At 38.5% G+C, this 20,104-nt stretch overlaps 1 protein-coding gene across 18 annotated transcripts in view; it reads right to left on the bottom strand.

The window, feature by feature from the left end:
- EYA1 (EYA transcriptional coactivator and phosphatase 1) overlaps positions 1 to 20,104 on the bottom strand; it is a 268,703-nt gene that overhangs the window by 87,148 nt on the left and 161,451 nt on the right. For 11 of the 18 annotated variants that reach the window (XM_090040155.1, XM_090040152.1, XM_090040154.1 and 8 more), the window contains 4 exons: positions 10,621 to 10,698; positions 6,098 to 6,167; positions 5,570 to 5,715; positions 64 to 201 (listed from right to left, as the gene is read on the bottom strand). In XM_090040155.1, the coding sequence (XP_089896281.1) occupies positions 64 to 201; positions 5,570 to 5,715; positions 6,098 to 6,167; positions 10,621 to 10,698 (432 nt within the window). The remainder of the gene's footprint in view (positions 1 to 63; positions 202 to 5,569; positions 5,716 to 6,097; positions 6,168 to 10,620; positions 10,699 to 20,104) is intronic. The other 7 variants (XM_090040160.1, XM_090040156.1, XM_090040159.1 and 4 more) reach the window with 5 other exon arrangements.

The following is a 20,104-nucleotide window of genomic DNA, read 5'->3' on the forward strand; positions in this document are numbered from 1 at the left end:
TACAGAGAAAATATTAATAATAAATATAATGCAATAGTCATGGCAATACATTTCCATACTGACCTTGCATTTGGTAGCTATATGGAGCCTGTCCTGGTTGAGGTGTGCTAAAGCTTGTACCATAGCTTAGAAAGCCTGTCTGTCCAGGTGACTGTGATTGTGATAATCCGCCTTCTGTCTTGATGCCTGCCCACAATGTACCTAAATCAGTTAGTGGACAGCAAATCTATTTGTTCATATTCAAACAATGATGGAAAATAAATCACATAAGTGACAGTGCTTGAAACATATATCCGGTACATGCATTACAACGGTCGTTCTAAATATGTACCTGGTGGATGTGATAAGGTTATGTCTAAATGCACATAAAATGTGAGTGTTTTAGTTCAATACTGATTATTAAAAATGAAAAATAATAATAGAAACATATATTTAGGAAGTTGCGCTTTCCAGAAAGGCATGTATTTTTATATTATTTTCCTGCAACACTCTCAGAAGTTAACTTTTCCACAGTTCTCTGAAACTGAGCAGAAGGCAGAAACTTTCTTTATAGATGTAACCATCTCCCCCTCCCCCCTTTTCATAACATCACAGTTGAGATTTGCATTGGTTAACATTTATGACAATTTAAATGCAGGACTGTTGCTACTTACATAGCTCCAAATTCTACAGAATGCATGCATTTCCCTTATAACAGGTAATTAAGATGGCCTATTAGCAAAAATGTGCTATGCACTAAAGTAATATTCTATAAATTATATACCATGTTTAACCAATACATCAAAATAGCTATAATGGACACTAAATATGTCTTAGACAATCCCTCAAGCTAAAGGGGATACAGCACTATCATTAATCTGCACTAATGACAAGAAAATCCATTATAAAACCTGTTCTAATTTACAAAATTCGGTAAAGGGCTAATTCATAGCCCACTGAAATCAATAGAAGGACTCCCATCAACTTCCATGGGCTTTGGATGAAGTCTTAAATGACTAAGCAATGAAATATCTGCGAATGAAATATCAATGAAATGTGCATTATTTAAACACTAATTTAATTTTAATGTTTAGTGATATTTCATAATGTGCTACCTTTTTAAAGTAGTCAGAAATAAAATCATAACATATTTTGAAGAAGAACTTAGAATTCATTGCAACATTTTATGTTCACCTCTTTGTTCAGAAACCACCATTATTTGGGGTACATTATAAAAATATGGGCTAGTAGCATTCTGTTGTAAATGATTATAGCATACATTTATTTACTTCATGGATCACATTTTAAAAATTGGACTCCTGTGTGGTATGAAAGGAGAGAAGTGCACTTGTAAAATGTGCAAGCATATGCTCCAAATATCTTTTGTGACTGCATATTTTTCATGCATAGTTTTGAAACATGTAAAACTGTGGCCCTGAATTTTTTGCTTCATAACTATTGCTGCCATGTTTGGTAATTGTCAAAGCAATTGTACTTAAATAAATTGTTCCCTTTACACTCTCTTTTCTCTTCTAGTTCATCCTGTACTTAAATCCTAATGATAAACCTGACATTTGGACCTACTATGAAATTCCTACCTTAAAATGTTTGTGTCAACTATGCCTGCTGCACTTACATCGCTTAATTCAAAAGATCCTTGAAATACCCATCAATTTTTTTTTCAAAATTTGATTAAGCTGAATTCAAATTTAGAAATCTCAGCTGTTCAAGCCTCACCTTCTTATTGTGTGGAGAAAGCATGTCTCTCAGATTGCATTTTTCCTAGAAGCATGAAGTTAGAAAAAGGATTTAAGAGGAAAATAGCACTGAGATTCAGCTTCCCATCTGACTGTTCTGCTAGCCTTCAAGGAATAGAAGGAGGAGCTTTTCATCTCCTCAGATCCAACACCTCTGTCTGTTCTACTTCACTGCATCTTCACTTATCAGCTCGTCATGCCCCCTTGCCTTCTCTTTTTCTCTGAACTAGCTCAGACATGAGGAAAATGTATGTGAGTCTGGGAAGAGTGGAGGCTGAAAAGGAGCAAGAAGACGCTACCAAGATCAAAAGGGAAGAGTAAATGAAGCCTTTTCATGATATCAGTAGGTAGGGGTGGAGGACCTCCAGAAATGAAAAACTCCACTTGCCAGCCCTCTCAGCAGCTTTGCACATGATGTACCAAGGCCAAGTGCTTGCTAGGTCTAAAATGAGCTGTTATTAGAGGAAACGCTATTTGGGGCACTCCTGTCATGGTCTCAAGGTAGCTACATGACTTCTGGTTTGGGACAGTGCCTGCAGAGCAGGTATAGCATGGCTCAGTAATCCACTTCCAAGTGCTATGTGAGGTGGTATCTGCAGAGTGTTCAGTAAGTTCTAGAATCAAGAGGAAAGAAAAAAGATGAAACCTAAAAAGTACATTTTTCTCCTTTCATATTCTGCAGGCCATGTATCTGACATTCTGCTCTCCTTTTGTGTGTTGGAACCCTTAGGCATGGAGGGAAATAAAGAGAGTAAACCAAACAGGGATGTACTATGCAGATGTGGAAGGAGAACTTGGCCTCTAAATATGGCTTCACCAATATGTTTCATGCTAATGAGGAGTCCCATAGCTTGCAGTGTGACAGCTTATGTGACTATAGTCTATATGAGAGGGGCTGAAGGATGTGCTTTAATGTAACCATGCGTAAGAAAGCAACTCTCAATTACAGACAACACAGATTACAGGGGGGCAGCTGAAGTGGGGAGGTAAATTCAGGCCCCACTTAAGTCACCTGGCATTTTGCTATTGGCTTAAGCAGGATCAGGATTTCATCCAGCAAAGGAGAAAAAAGGAATAACCAAATGCATTTCCCAGGCTCCCATACATAGACAAGGACAGGATCTCAGTAAGAGAAACTCATAAGAAAAAAGCTTTATTTGCACAAAAATATTTTTTAATATATTATATACATATTAATGTATTAATTCTAAAATGTAATGTTTTAGATGTTTCAGACGTGAAGAAAAACGTTAATTTTAGAGAGTCACACATTGGCAATAGAGATCAACATGTACTCTATAGGAAAGACAGGTGGAAAAAGCAGTTGTAGTAGGTACAGTAATACTACCAGCATCTTAATGAAAATTACATTTTGCATAAATAAAGGAAAACCATAACAATACATAACTACATCAAGTGGAAGTATTTACAGGGTCCTACATATTTCAGCTGTCGTAATGACAATCAACTAGAGATGGAATTATTCAGCCTAACATTATTTCCTATTCTAGGCATAGGGAACATCAGCTCATACTGATAATGTCTTAACTACCAGTATAATGGGTAAAAGAAAACTTCTGAAGTGTGTTCTCATATATTACTATATTTACTGGAATACAAGATGAGTTCCCCTGCAATCAGCAGGGGGGAAAGTCCCTTGTCCTACATTCATATACAAGGAAACCACATTAAATATATAGTCTATCTTCAAATTGCTGTTAAAAGTAGGGTGTGCTCAGTACTGGAAACCAACTGTGAGGTTGGTCAAATGCAGCCAACACTAAGCATGACTATAAAAACACATAACTTGTATTGGGCAAACATGCTGATGGGAATCTACCATGAGGATAGGTCAGCGCAACCCATTTGAAGAAGATATACAGTAGTGCCCCAGTGCAGTCCCCCTCAGCACCTACTCTTTTTCAAGTCATAGTGAACCACTGCATTGCATTCATTTAGACTTTGTCTTTACTCCTACAGCTAAGCTGCACCCTTCTCTCCCATTTCCAATTACTCCTATTTCTTCACCAGCCTTAAATATCTCGCAAACATCACCAAATGGGTCCCCATACAGTTAACGCAGAATACCTCTGTCACCTCCTCTCTAAGCCTGCTGCATACGACTAGTGTGGCCTTGCCCTCCGTGAGACAAAGTTGCTCTACACCTCATTTGCGTACAATTTTTGGAACATCCTAGGACTCATGACAAGAACACCTGGTTCCAGTCATGAGAGGGGTCGAATTAACACGTGGATCCTTTGTTTGGGGTACCTGGAATAAACACCCAGATTAAGCAGTGCTGAGCTGTCAGATCACCATGGCTTAAAATGCTGTCGACTCTGGTGGGGCCCAGCCCAATGAACTATATAAAATGAGCTTTTCAACTTTAGGCTAATATCATACATAATTTGTATTATATATAAATAGGTGTTATATAAATAATATATAAAGTAGTAGTTAAAAGTGTATTTATGGAGTACCTGTGCTAAAACTTGCAGCAGTTTCCAAAAAAGTAAAATACATCAATTCTAAGGGAACTAAAGCTATAGGTACTATATGCAAATGACTGAAACTGTGTATTTCAAGGTCAGTTTTTTCAAATTTTGCTTTACTTCTGTGTGCTCGGGGAGGTAGGATCTGGCAGTAAAAAGGGAGTAAAGGGGCTACTTGACCCCTTCCCCCCCGCAAATTTATTTTCCCAGCGTAGCAGGGGAAGGGGACAAATTCAAGACAAGCCTCCAATAATCAGATTCTATATGTGAAAAATTAAATCTAACTTATAGTTTCCATATATACAATCTAAGTATGAAGGGGGCCATCTTATATTCAGGATCATCTTATATTTGAGTAAATATAGCAATACCATATATATGGTATATATACATATATTACAAAAATATATCCCCAGAGACATATGGATCATATATTTTCAATATACTCTAAAAAGGTGCACATTTCATACTTTTAATGGTTTTTCAATGATGAAATGTTATGTAGGCATTAGACAGTCTAGTAATATTGCAAGTGGCCAGGTTGGGTTAATAGGTGCTTGGGATTGCCTAAAATGAAGAAAAAGTAAGTTATTTTTCATGTTTTAAATCTGCTGCTTCTATGAGGTCTTTCCCTTGAGATATTACCTTGACCACTTCATTTTCTGCAGGGGACTTGTCAATGTTACATAAAAAATTACATCTGTTCAATTTTTTTTCTCTCTTTGCATTGTTTTTAAAGCACTAAAGACTTCCAGAACATCTGAAATTAAACTCTGGAGGTCAGATCTTTAGCAAATATAAATCAGTATAACTTGAATGATTTCACTGGAGCTAAATTAATTTGTACTAGCTGAGGTATAAAGACCTTTATTTATCATTTTATCCTTGTATGCAGTTGGAGAGCACAACTCCTACTGAAGTAATAGAAATTGTATGTGTGTAAGAGAAAGAAGTAGGTGCTTAAATTTTCCTTTTCTCCTCTTGTCTGCTTCTATCAACAGTGATACTTTTATTAACTTCAATTTATAGCCTTAGTTCCTTCTATAAGTAGTATTCAAAAACAAGATAAAAGATAAAAATGGTGTTGTATAGGAAGTTACGAGACTTGATATAGAACTACCTTCATTGCATTTGTCATGTAAATTAGTCATTAAACTACAGTAAATACATTAATGTAACATTCCTTGTTCCAAAAGGGAAATTACATGCAAGATTTTTATTATTAGCATGTACATAAATAGCTATTCCATTAAATACTAAAGCTATGCTTTCTAAGGGTAACACAGTCCTCTACAAAAATGTTTACCTCAGAAATAAAATAATACTGATGTTGACTCTTACCATACGAAGGGATTCCATAGGGTTGGCCTGGCTGTGGATACGTGGCATAAGCTGTAGCTTGTTGCATCCCTGTAGTAAACTGCGTCTGCCCATATGCAGCCATAGTTTGTGAGGAAGGGGTAGGAAGAATATGTGGGTATGGTCTGCTATTGATTACAAATGATAAAAAATAGGAAAGCCTTTGAATTAGAGACAGACAAGCAAGTACCTGTACTATGCATTAAATAATTCGGCTATCTGATTAACCATGCTCATAAGATTTTACGAGAGAAAAAAACTATTACAATTCATGCAAAGAATAATAATGTCAATAATAAAAATAACTCAGTAAGAACTTTTCTAAATATTCTTTCAAATAAACTCTTAAACTAAAAGAATACAAATCAAAAACTGTCTCATGAGCAAGCTTTGGTTTAAATTATGATTTAACAGATGGACCCAATTATGATTCTAAATGAAGCTAAAATCTGCCTATTTCAATTATTATTACCATTATTTTTTATTATTATTTAAAAAAAGATGTCATACTTGGAAGGATAAATCTGTGGTGGAGAGAACTGGTGTGTTTGTCTTGGGCTGAAACCACTGCTTCCAATAGCTGCACCAAAGAAAAAAGAAAGCACATAAAAGTGTATTTAAAACAGAAAGAAGGTCAATATTTATTTTTTGCTAACAGAATATAATTAACTAAATTATGACTAATAATCTTAACTAGACAGTAATATTTTAACAGTGACTGGTACCAGAATAGGAGTACTCGATATTAAACGGCCTTTCTGTTCAGTTACAGAGAAATAACTTAATTCTTTGCTTGCATGCAGATAATATTTTTTAAGGCAAACACATTATTTCCAATAAATGCCAATGAAAACACTTTACTGAAAGTGTTTCCTTCTTATTTTCAGAGGATTGTGATATTTTAGTGTAACATTTTATTAACTTTTGGAATATTCAAAGACCTGTATTTTATAACAGTTTTAAGTATGTTTCCTATTGAAAACACATGGACAGTTACAGAGCATGTGCCTTTTTTCAAAAAAAGTTCGGTAATACATATGATATATTATACCTACTTGTGATTTTTTCTTGCACTATCTACTTATAGTATACTTGCAGACTGTGAAAACCTTTAGTATTTCATAAAGATGCCATGATGAAATAGCAGATGAAACACTTAAGTGTGAGAGATGAAGAAGCTAACCTATTTTTATTCCAGAAGTTCATGCATTACCGGTTCTAGATACCCATTTGTGAGTCCACAACAATCACTGCTAACACAGGAGTTTTAAATAAATCCATTAGAAGAAAAGCTTTTGACATTTTAGGGCATCAAAGAGAAAGGAGGTCAGATATATTTGCTTAGGTTGGGTCTTATGTCCCCATCATTATTTGCAGATGTACCAACAATAAAAGCATTTTTCTTTCTGATTGCTATTTGGTTACCGTTTTTACTTTATGTCCCAAGGTCAATCTTGAATCCCTTGCTGGGAAAAGGTCAATTTCAGGTGCTGAGATCTCTGTAAAAAGTCTTTCCTGGCATCAGAAAATACCATGGCCTTTTGTTAAGTGCTTAGGAACAAACAAGATATGGGCAGTACAATTTCCAAAGATAGTCAAACCAAGCAGATTCTTATTCTGTAAGTCGGAAGTGAAGACATTTGTTTCAGTACTACAAGTACATAGCTATTTCTATAGGCATGACCATTAGTGAGAAAGATAGCATAAAGAGAATTTCTCTTCTCATATTTTTACATCAGCTGTTTCAAGTAAAATGTAAGTATACCCCAACTCTACAAATTTATATTACATATGCTTATTACAAGAGTCTTGAAATAATTTCCAGTCTGTGTTCTCACATACTGTGCTTTTAATCACCTCTGAAAAATAGTGAAAATAATTAAAGTATCATCTTTCACATAGCAGTTTAGTCTATTAGCTAATGGAATTAAAGTCTTCCAAGGATTGTTAAGGTCCATATGAGGGGCTCAACTGTTCTTTCTGTCCAGGCTCTGTTTGCTACAAGAACGACTGTCAGGAAGCCAATTATAGCTCCCTGATCTGGTGCTGGTTCCAACATCTGAATAGCTATTATCTGCTGTGACTCCCATCAACATACCTTACATCAGCAGACAATCAATAAAGCAGGGCTCTGTTCTGACATAACGCACATCTCACTTCTTATAGGCTTCATGCGTAAGAGGGTTAGAGATGAAGGTCTGGTATAGGAACCAACTTTGCTGTGTTTATACCCATGGGCAGTTACTCTCTGCCAGAGAAATCCATCCCCTTCACAGCATTTGAGGACCTCAAATAGGGTGAAGGATAGTGGTAAGTCTATCCTTACTGAGTTCAAAACTGTACTCTTTGATTTCTAAAAATATTTTGGGTGCAATCTTTGGTCAAATCAGCATAGATACCTGTGGCCTATATCAACCAAGGCACAATATCTGGTCAATTTTAAGTGGATCTCTAAAGTCAACACGTATCTGTAACAATACATAGCCCTATTATACCTCCCTGCAAGCATAGTTGTAATTTGTATATTTGAAAGTGGGTCCAAATTACAAGTAAGAAAGGCAGAAACACACAGGCTAGGGACAAACATTATACATAAACTGGTTTAAGTGATCAAAAACTGGTTTAGACTTATATACAGAACAGATGTTGAGTGTACACAAACCAGTTTGAAAATGGCTGAAATCAGTTTGAGATAAACCTGGGTGAATGTAGTATCAGACTTAACTGATTTGGCTCAAGCCGGTTTATGCAATGTCTGTCCCAGATCTCGTGCTGGTTTAGGATAAACCAGATACCCCCAGCATCCCACCATGCTTTCTGGGCTGGATGGGACTCTCTGCTCCACAGCAGAGTTGGCCCCTCCCCTCTGCTCCCTGGCTGGAGCTCCGGCAGAGACCTGCAGACACAGCAGGGTCTGCCTGGCTTCCCCCTGCCCTATCCAGTCTTGCTGCTCACTGTTTAAGCAGGAGTCCCCAACCCCCCAATCTCCCAAAGCACAGACCCCAGCCCCAAGGATCCCAGGCATGTGGTATGCTAGCTAATACTGAGAGGTGTCTGTGTGCATCTCTCTCTCTCCAATTTCACTAGGACAAGTAGACAGAACAGTGACTAGCTATTTGGATCTAATTAACAGGTCAGCTGGTAAGCTGTTTAAGAAGAGTTTGAAATAATGGAGAGAGACTATTGTTTTGCTGATGAGGTGATAATCACTGTTATCAGCCCCCTGCTGGCTTGCTCACCTGTCAGTTTGCTGCAGACAGTATAAAGAAGCAGGGAGAGGGAGATTGAAAAGCTCCGTATCATCAACAGATGCACGCACTGCATAACCCCCCTTGCCTCAGAGGGCTAGCAGGGGGGCTGGGGTCTGGCAACACTCCTGCCCTTTGAGCAGCCAGAGAGAAAAGGCCTGGGACTATGCAGGCAGACCTCTCTAATCAGAGGTCCTGCGGGGGCCTGGCCACGCTCCACCATCAGCTCAGTACTGTACAAGGGAAGGGATGGCTGCTCTAGTGCCCCCTTCCCCCAGCTTGTAGCCTGAGCTACAGTAAGCCTGAATTTCCTCAGTCCAGAGAGAATGCCTGTCCAGTTACAAACAGGTTCAGCCTAGCCAGGTTAGACTAACCTGCAAAGACTGAATCAATTCAGGTTCAGGCTTTTTGAATGTCTGTCCCTAGCCACAAAAAAAATTGGAACAAGGCTGAATTCAGAAATTTGGGTACAAAATCCATAGATAACCCTTTCTATATCAGGGATTCCTTAGCACAAGTGGAAAACAAATATATATGTTACAAGGAATGCCCGGAATTCAGTACAATCATAAAGATGCACTGGACATCCCCAACAACTTTACAAATTTGCAGCTGCTCCCAGTGACTGTGTTAATCTAGGATTGTGTTAATTTTAGTACCATCCCAGAAACTTGAAGCAACAAGATGTGATCAAATATTCATCTGTGGCTCCCCCATCACCAGACTTCCAGGATATATGTTATATATGATCCTGGAAGTCTGGTGATGAGGGAGCCACAGATGAACATTTGATCACATTTTGTTGCTTCAAGCTGCTGGGATGGTACTAAAATTAACACAATTCTAGATATTTCATCTGCCCTTAAAGCAGATAGTTCCATACTGGGACCCATACCCGGCTAATGGGGACTACTGTCATATCAGAGAAGATTGCCACATAGAAATTCACTGATTGCAAAATGTTATATTTTGCTATATTGGAAAAGTAAATCCTACCATACTGGAAGGAAGGTTTTGTAGGAAAGGAATGCATATGATAGAAGGCAAACTCCCCAAAGAGAGAATGTCTTAGAACTTTAAGAGACTTGAAGATAAATCTCACTGCCCACCATTTTTTCTCCTGCAACCTACAAATTTCCTTGTGCTTTTTTTAAAGTTTCTCATTTAGTTTTGTTTGATGTGCCATAAAAATCTTTGTAACGGCTGAAAATGACAGTTAATACTTGGAAATTCAAGTACTATATGAAAATCTCAGTATACTCTCATTTCTACTGTACAGTATATAAAGCCTCTGAGCCTTTGTAGGAGATGGTGGCATTTAAACTGCATAAATATAATAAATATTTTTATGAGCTTTCTGCATTTAAGCATATAACATTTGTTTGGCTGTAGTAAGAAAAATAGACAAATATCAATAAATTATAATATGAAAAAGCATGAATGAGGAAAAGTCTCACTTTACCTGCAAAACACACAAGTGTATGAAAATACAGAGATAACTGCCCTCAGAAAATGAAACAATTAGTTTGTGTCATAATTTCCCAAGGCGAACTCTCATTGCAGACACCAATGGATATCAATAAGGTTGGTTTTGCATTCCTTATTCAGAAAACATTCTTTACTAACTTAAATTGTTTGAACAAGGAATGCAGGATCAGGCCCAAAAGAAGGCAGAAATTGCAAAATTAGCACAGCCTTTTATTCTGAATTTCTTAAGACTACATTTAGATTGTAAAGGGATAAAAAAAAAAGATAACTGGAAAAATGCCTTTATTTACTCCTTACCTGATCCTGAGAAATTGTCTAAAGACCCGTCTGCTGTAGTAGTAGCAATCTCACTGCTGCTCATTGGTTCTGTTTTAACTAGAAGTATAAATAAAATATATTCTACATACACCTAATATTTGTACACATATACATATATGTGCATGCATGCATGCGCACACACATGCACGCACACACACATAGTCACAAATAGAATTCAAACAGAATCTATTAACAAATATTTTAAATTCTTTGTATGCCTCTATTTTGCATTTTATATATTCAAATGATTTTTAAAAATCTATTTCTGTCCCCAAGAAATAAAAGCCACTGTAACAAACTAGAAGATATAGTTCTGGACAATAATTATGTTGAATCACAGTGCAACTCTGACTCTTCTTAATCCAGAGACTCAACAGTCTATAAGAAGCTGTATTTCAATAAGCAGAGAGTTGTTTTTTCCTAGGCTGAAGAACAAAGTTTTCAGCAGTGATCTGAATGAAGCAAACACTGAAAATTGCCTTAATAGGCTGGTAGAAAATGTATTCAAACTGTTTTTGAACCAGAACCAGACATAATTTTTAAATGCTGAAATCTTTGATTATTCAGAGAATGGACTCCCTTAAAATTAACAAAAACCTAAACTGTTTCTGTATTAGATTTTTGGCCAAAAAAAAAAAAATCTAAATTTTTCACTGGGGAAAAATACTGTTGTTCTGACCAACTCTAATTTCTTCCTCAAAGTGGAATTTTACTCTCTAAATGACTATGTAACAACAGCAACTTATTCTGCAATGATAAATACACAGAGGAAATGAAGTCATTACTAGTTACTTTGTTGCCAACAAAGTTGTTATTATTTATTCCAGTTTGTAGTGCAGACACAACACAACACAACATTTTTGGAGCAGGGCTTTTTCTGACTCATTCTTCCTCATGAATCAGTCAATTAAGCTCTCAGTTAAGAGACAAAAGGGACAGACTGCCAGTTACTCTAATCCAGCCTCACCAAAGGTATCACGTAGATGCTCAGACTGAGGCAGGGGTGAGAAGTGGCCTTAAATTAGCATGTGTACTAAAAAGATTAAAATATAAAGTCAGAGCTTTGTATAATAATTTATTAAGACTAAACAAGCTACAGAGTGAGACTACAAAGTTCCATTTTTTACATATTTGCTGTTAATAGTATACCTCTCACTAAGCAACTGCTGGATATCTACAGCCTTGATTCCTACTGATTTTGCCTAGGATTTAGAATTAGCATTGGCAGAAAGCCATATGGAGCTTGTAAACTGAGCATGACAGAACACAAAAGGAGTGTTCCTCTTCTGATTTTCACGTGTGCCTCTCTCTCTGAGACCTTCTCTATGTTTCTTCATGCCAGGAAAGGTAGGAGCAGTATATGCATAATGTTCATATAATTTATTCAAAGGACAGTAACTAGATTGACAAACTGATTTTTGTCCATACAAACTGCAAGCTTCTCATTTATGACACTTGATCTTGGTAAGTAACCTATCCCCAAACCCCTTCAATATTTCTACTATTCCTAGCTACTCTCTTTTCACTCCCATGCAGGATTTTTCAATAGTAGAACAATAGTAGAGCTATAGTTCAATGTACAACTAACACTAGGGCTCTTATACTTAATTTTATAGCAAACTATAACCCTATTTGAAGAGCTCAGAGTGAGGAAAATGAAAGAGTAGAGCCAGATTCAAGTCAATTTTGTAGGTGCCTTACCTTTCAAAATTCCTAACAGAATTTAGGAATCTATCTTACAAGTCATCCAAGATGGGTCCCACTCAAGGAGTGGCAAAATTGTTAGGACCCTGGATTTGGAAGATACAGAAATCTAGAACTCCCTCCTCTGAAAGACTACAAAACCTGGCACCCTCCTCCATGATCTCTAGGCTGTTTACATTTATACTTTAGACAGTCATTGATTTAAAAAAAACCAAATAAAACAGAATCCCTCCCCCACAAAAAACAACCCATAAAAATAAACCTGGTAGCAGGTTTCTCAGGGAAAAAAAAAAATCAGTGGTGTACTGATGGTGGGGGCCCTCTAGGGAGTACTCAGTCCCCTGATGGCACTTCCAGGCTCAGTGATTGGCCACTGGGGGACCCTCCCCCGCTCAGTGATTGGCTGCCAGGGGACTGTCCCCCACCCCACCGGGCAGTTTGCCACAGGGGGAGAGGGGGAGGCACAAATGCAAGCATCAGCCCCTGGGCTGGAGAGACCTATGGTACACCACTGGAGAAAATTCCCTACAAAACTGCACCCCCCACCCCCCCAAAGGGAAAACTGGCCTACTAAGTTGTATTCTCACTTCTTTGCTCTCTGCCTGCCTTGATGAATCTTGCACTCTTGACTGTTCTGTGGCTCAGCTTTGCCTAATCTACATTATAACCTGGTAACTGGGGTCTTCTTCTGGGAAGTGAGAAATATAAGTATCCTCAAGTGGAGGATGACCTAGAACCCAGATCTGCCTGGTTAGCACTACTAAGCAAACGGTATCAAGGTAGAGTGAGGTACCTCCTCACTGCATCTTCAGAAGCACAATGACAGAGCCATTTAAAGTGTAGCTTTGAGTCAGATACTTGACCTCGTAGTGATAGCAAGAGTCAAACACAACCTCATTGGCAACTGGTGCCTCCTGAGTGGGAGTGGGGCACTTGTCCCCCCCCCAGAAGCTGGCAATTCCTGGTGGGCACAATCAGCCATGGAGGGACCATGGGGATTGCCTCTCCTGGCACCCTCGCTCTCCAGCTGGCACTCCTGGAGGGGGGCGGAAATGTGCACCTCCCCGGTGCACTGCCTGTGTATTGCCACTACACAGCCTCATATCCATTGTTTCCTATTGAATAGCTCTTTGTTTCCTATTAAATAGCTCTAGGAACCTCCTTCCTCAGCATCTAGACTTACTGGATTCTTCTTGGGAGGTAATTAAATTTTTCCAAGGGCTCAATAGGAATTCTAGGTGTCTACCTTTTCCCTCCTGAGAAAAGATACCCATATTTTAGATGTGGGAAAAAAATAGTTTTGGTCCAAACTGACCTGCCCAACACAGAAACAGGTAGAAACAAAATCCATGTCTTCAGAGTCTCAGCTACTGGACCATATAAGCTCTCTGCACAACATACATGCATCACTCCACAGACTATAAAGGAGTGTCAGTCTGTCCCTCTCACCATTCTGAGATTCTTCCCAGACTAATTTTCATATTGTTATGTTCATAGAAATGATACTGGATGGATTGTTCTCTGACTGGAAAATTGGGTGAAGGAAAAAAAAAAAAAAGGAGGAATCTAGCTTGGGAGTTCCAACCTGTAGAAGCAAACTTACAGGAATTCTACTACCTCTAAGCACTTCCACTTAAATGTTCTGTTTTGTGTGAAATAGCAAAGCTTTCTTTCCAAATGTCTGGGTCACTGAAAACCTGGCATCCCTAGCAATTTAAAAGCCTTCCATAGTCTAGACCTAGCATCCCTAACAATTTAAAAAGCCTTCCATAGTCTAGAAATGCATGGTATCATTTCTTCCAGACAATCTTTTTCAGAGAAATATTCATTTTTCAATTGGACAAAAATGTCTGGTCATTGTGAACATAAAAACCTGGTTCACATCTACTGCCTAAAGTGTATCTTGATGTCATATTAACGGGGAAAAATTGCTCAATTTTCACTTTGTAGTTTCACTTTGTGTGAATTATTAGCAATATTTTACTCTAATAATTTTTAGAGCTGAATTTTTTTTAAGTTTATAAAACACAGAAGCAGTAATGTAGAGAACACACAGGAGCTACTTTGTCAAAGCAGGAAATGAGACACTAATTGATGACGGAGGAACTCAAATATTTTGACACAAACTGTTCCATAATTTTCTGCAGCACATCCCATATCAGTTGTATATGCTTTCTGCATATATGAAAACAGAATAAGAAAATGAGAGTCCAGAGCTCCTGATCTGCATACATGTTCCTAACTAATTCACAAATAAACTTTACTGTGCCTTCAGCACAGCTTGGAATAGAAGGTGCAGTTACAAGGTATGCAACTCTGGCAAAATACCACTTCAGTGATTTTTGTCTATCAAGTGAAAATACGGAGATGTCCAAGCAAGCAAAAGCTTGGAAAGGCACAATACATTATTCTGTCCATAACAGGCACAGTAGCATCCTTCCTTATAGCATATAATGCCTTTTCCCTGTTGGCTAAGAAAACATTTCCTAAACGTGCACCAGAGTTTAGTTTTTCTTTTTTCTCCCATACATTAAAGTATCTGCATCTTGGTCTAAGCTTTCACAGTAAGCCACTAGGATATCATAGGAATTGTTGCCACATCCATACAATACATGTGTTGAAGTTTTCAATGTGTTCAATTGTGGGAGAAAATGGAAAAAGCGGGGAAGACTGACAGCTTCCTTTTATACAGCTTAGTGGTCTCAATGGAATCTTCTGAGATGAAGTATTATTCCTCCTGCTATGCAAAAAAGGGCCTGATTCATCACTATGTTATCAAGTTTATATGCTGGTGAAAATACAAGTGGCATAAAACTGCAGCTACACAGAGGTGAGGTAAATCAAAGCTCAGGGTGTTAGAAGTTAGGAGTTCTTGACTGAAAAGGTCCACTGCTAGAGAGCAGCAGCATTACGCACAGCTAATATTGATTTTGTTTATAAACCAAAGTAGAAGCTGTGCAAATGTGAAAACAATGATGTCTGGGCCCAACATTTTTTGTCTTTCTTCCTTTATCATTTCTTACATTTTTAGTCAAACTGAAAAAGCCAAAAAGACAACAAAGAGGACAAAAAGCCCAAGATTATTAGCCAAAATAAAAAGTCCAACAGGTAAGCTATAGATAGGTAGCATACATTTGAAGTTCTAGGCAGCTGCATGACATATGCAAGAATGGGAAAATACAGCATACAAAAACCCAAGTTAACAAGACTGCTGAGATGGAACTAGAGCAACTTTATATTGAGCTATGTTATTTGAAGAGATATGTTTTGAAATATCCAGGTAATATTGTGCATATTTCTGCATGGATACTGCAAAAGATGTAGTAGGATTACAAATTACCTTTCAAATCCCACAAAGAACAACACTTATACACACATAATCTAATGCTTTATATAGTTCATTTGCCAAGTAACAACATTCTAATTCAACATCACCTAAGAAACAAAGAGTACATAAAAATGGGAACTAGAACATACTAAACACTTTCTAAAATGTATTCTTACATACAGAGTTGAGTGTTCAACTTTTGGCTAAATATTAAAATCTTGTCTTTAACCAAGGAAAAAAAAAAAAGAAAAAAAAAAGAAGAAAAATAATCAGTGTTCATGGGAAATGGTAAGGTAAGGTAAGAAACTCAAATATGCAAAATCAAGAGATTCTAGAAGTTATGCTAAGTTACTTAGGAATCTACTTACTTAAGAAGTTATGTTACTGTAAAATTACCTTGAGCATTTTGCATAGACTGTATATCTCCTGCTATAGACTGTATTATTACATCAGTTAAAATTTATATTGTACATGTTCTTAGCCCAAAGAGCTAAGAAGCAATTAAAGAATAGAAAATTTTATAATATGGCTGAATAAGTGCTGCAGTACAAGCCATAACTTCTGACTTCTTCACCTTTCACAATACATTAACATTAGCTTTTGTAGTTGAGATAAAGTTGTGATGCAGGTTCTATTAACGATAACATTCAATATGAGGAAATAGAATAAAAATATATATATCAGATAAAATTAAGGACCCTGATTTTGAATTCAAACATGGCCAATACCTGCTTAAGTCCATGTGATACCATTACAATCAGTTGGATTTTGTAAAATTAGAGGTGTATATACTCAATACTTAATAGAAATGCCTATTCTATCTTCCTGAGTTTTCCTCAAAGAAATATGCCACTTGAGAAACAAGCTACAATTCACAAAGAACTAAAAGTAAGGTTTTGAACAGCTTCACCAAATAATCTTCCTTTCTTAGAAGATGCCAGTGCCTTAAGAATGGGACAGTATTATTAATGGAATTTAGTGAAAATAAAATTTGCTAAACACCCCTATAAAATCTTCTAAAATAGGAATGTCAAAAGTATAGTCCATAGAGACCTATCATCTAACCCACAGGGCTGTCTGTGGGTCTTGGACCAGCACACTGTGGGTCTTGGTATCATGTGCCAGCATACCCCCACATGCTGTATACGGTATGCAGAGCCTGTCTGGTGAGGGCTACATACAGTGCAGGAGCTGGAGCTGAAGCTGGTGTATGCACTGGGCTAGTCTGAGGCACACATTTATGTGGCATCTGCACCAGACCAGCTGTGCACACTAGGTCTGAGGCTGGTCTGAACTGGGCCCAGCTGCATATGCCAGATCCACTGCACATGGCTAGTCTGGCATGGGCCTCACACACAGCATGCACCCTAAACCAGCCCCATGCGTGGTCTAAATCCATGGGGTCTGGATTTAACGCATGCTGCACGTGGTGTGCAGTCAAAGAAGTGTGCTCTATGCAGCGTCTACACTGGAGAAGCCCTGAAAGCTAGATTTAAGGCCGATCTGGTTCAAGCCTAAAGACCAACCCTGTGAGCCAGATCCAGCACACAGAGCCAGCCCACTGCAGGTGCCACATGCAGCACAGGCCCCAGACTGGCCCATAGGTTGTGTACAGCATATGCCCCGGGCCCACCCCATGAGACACGGGTATGTCCAGGGCCAGCACATGTTGCATGCAGTGTGTGAAGCTGGAGCTGGTGAGTGCTGCAAGCAACACACAGGGCTCATCCTGGGCATGCACTGCATGTGGCACCTGCACCAGACCAGCCTCATGTGTCTCATCTGGCCCACAGGCCCAAATGAGTTTGACACCACCATTCTAAAGTATCATCACAAATAAAGGAAAAAAAATAATTCATTTTGTATTTTCCCGTTGGGTGTCTTTGACAGCCTCACAATTGTTTTGTACCATAGATTCCCATTTTTCTAATTTTATTTATTTTCAAATTTTATACTTGAAACACAAACTTTAAAAGATCTACTACTTTACAGTTCCTGCCAGAACAGCCTTGCTCTATTTTATCAGCTCTCCATCCCATTTTAAAATTTTATCTCAAAACAGCTCTTCTTTTCTTACTTCATAAGTTCCCACAACTTCTCTTACATATATTATTTGCCTCTGCTGTTAGGTAACCAGAGGTATTCTCATGTCCAATTTTTGATAGATCCCCTGTATATCATACTGCATCATTTGTTAAATGGTAAACCAATAAATATTTAGACTTTCAACAATGAAGTATCATGTCTGAACTATGCGCCCAACAAATCAAAAGTTCATTTGAAAACTAAAAATCTCAAAGCCATTCAAAAATCCTGTTATACTGTCTCAAATCTAAAGTAGTCTTCAAACTAAAGTATTGTTTTCAAACTATCATATGACCTGGAAACCAAAAAGGACCCGCGCAACATTAGTGTAAAGAATCAGATTATGAAATGGCATTAATTCAGGTGCATGTCAAATAAGGGTACAGACAGACATCACAAGTGTATTGATACCAAAGGAAATGGATACAAGTTATTAAGATGCAGTTAAGTCTATGACATGCAGGTATAAAACTGTAGCTAACTGCTCTAACTTCAATCCTGCTTCATTCAGTGTCAAGGTAGGCAATGTACTAACTTTTATTGCTACAGTCTCATGCAGCCATAACAGGATAAGTGGAACAGCAACTGTGTGCTACTGATCAATAGCTCCTCCTCACATTTTGAAGAGGCTAACACATATGTTTGTTGATTCCCTCAGCTGAATGTTACCTTTTAGTTTCCTTTTCAGAATGTCAAGCAAAGGAGCATCAGAAATGCTCTGGAAGGTATTATTTCAATACTGGCCTGAAGCAGCTGGCTCTAAGGCTAGGGACAGACATTCAAAAAGCCTGAGCTTGAACTGATTCAATCTTTGCAGGTTAGTCTAACCTGATTAGGCTAAACCAGGTTACAACCATCATACATCCCCTCTGGACTGACGAAATGCAAGTACATGCCTGCAGTGGCTCAGGCTGGAAGTTGGAGAGTGCTAGAGTAGCTCTCCCTTTCGTTCCACACTGCTGAGCTGAGGGTGTGTGTGGCCAGGCCCTGGCAGGATGCTCCGATTAGGAAGGGGTTTAAACCCCCAACCTGACCTGCACCGTCACATGCTTTTCCCTGCTCACTGCTTAAGGAGCAGGAGTGTTGCCAGCCCCCAGTCCCAGGCTAGCACTCTGAGACAAAGGGGAGGAGTGCAGTACATGCATCTGTTGGTGATACAGAGCTTTTCAATCTCTGTCTCAGGCTGCAAACCAGCAGGGGGGGGCTGATAAAACTACAGTGTTATTAGCCCACTGGCAAAACAAAAGTCTCTTTCATTAGTTCAAGTTGTTCTTAAACTGTTTTTTTCCAATGAAGGAACGGAGGGACATTACCAGCTAATGGTTGATTAGTTCTAAAAAGCCCTAAGCCGACACTGTCCTGTCTGTTTTGTCCTGTCTCCCAGAGTGCAGACTGTAGCCAGCACATGGTATGCTAGCTAACGCTGAGAAGTGTCTGTGTAAGGCAGAAGGAAGGGGGGAATACCTGCTTGATCAGGGAGTGGTGGTGGTGGGGGCGGGGAGGACAAGGGGAAACTCAGGCAGAAGCCTGCAGTCTCTGCTGGAGATCCAGCCAGGGAGCCACAGGGTGGGGCCAGATCTGCTGTGGAGCAGAGTACCCAGCGCAGAGAGCATGCTGGGATGCCAGGGGATTCTGGTTTTACTTAAACCTGGAAGGGGTCTGTGACAGACACTGCACAAACTGGTTTGACCCAAATCAGTTAAGTCTGATACTGCACTCAATCAGGTTTATCTCAAAGTGGTTTCAGCCATTTTCAAACTGGTTTATGTGCATGAACATCTGTTCTCTTACAGGTTTAAACAGTTTCTGATCACTTAAACCGGGTTGTGTAATGTCCGTCCTTAGCCTAAATGCTTAATTTGCATTAACACTATAGTCACAATAGCCACACTATAGCCACTTCCCAACACTGGCAGTGTAGAGACCTTGAAGGAACATGCAGAGTGATGAAAAGCCTCCTCATTATGAGTAGAAATTGAGCCACAGTATTTTCAAGTACAAACTCCTTTTTTAAAAAGTAATACATAATAAGGTGTTCATGCAAGTAACTGAAAACAAACACTACATTTTTACCGCTGTGGTTTGTGGGGTTGTCATTCCTGGCAACATAATGTATCCTGCATACACTTTTACACAATCTTAACTATACTAAGAGCAGTCCCAAAATTGGGGCTAATCCTAAATCAAACAACACACAATAGATTAAATTAAGCATATATATAAGTGTGTAAATAAGATCATACCCTGGGTACCCGATCATACTCTGGGTGCCCGATGACAGCTACCATAGCCATCATTTGAGGGCAGAAAATTGTGTTCATGTGTAAAGAGCCAGTGTAAGAATCC

The sequence above is a fragment of the Crocodylus siamensis genome, chromosome 3, assembly GCF_052110815.1.
Source record: "Crocodylus siamensis isolate JL-2025a chromosome 3, ASM5211081v1, whole genome shotgun sequence".
NCBI classification, from domain to species: domain Eukaryota; kingdom Metazoa; phylum Chordata; order Crocodylia; family Crocodylidae; genus Crocodylus; species Crocodylus siamensis.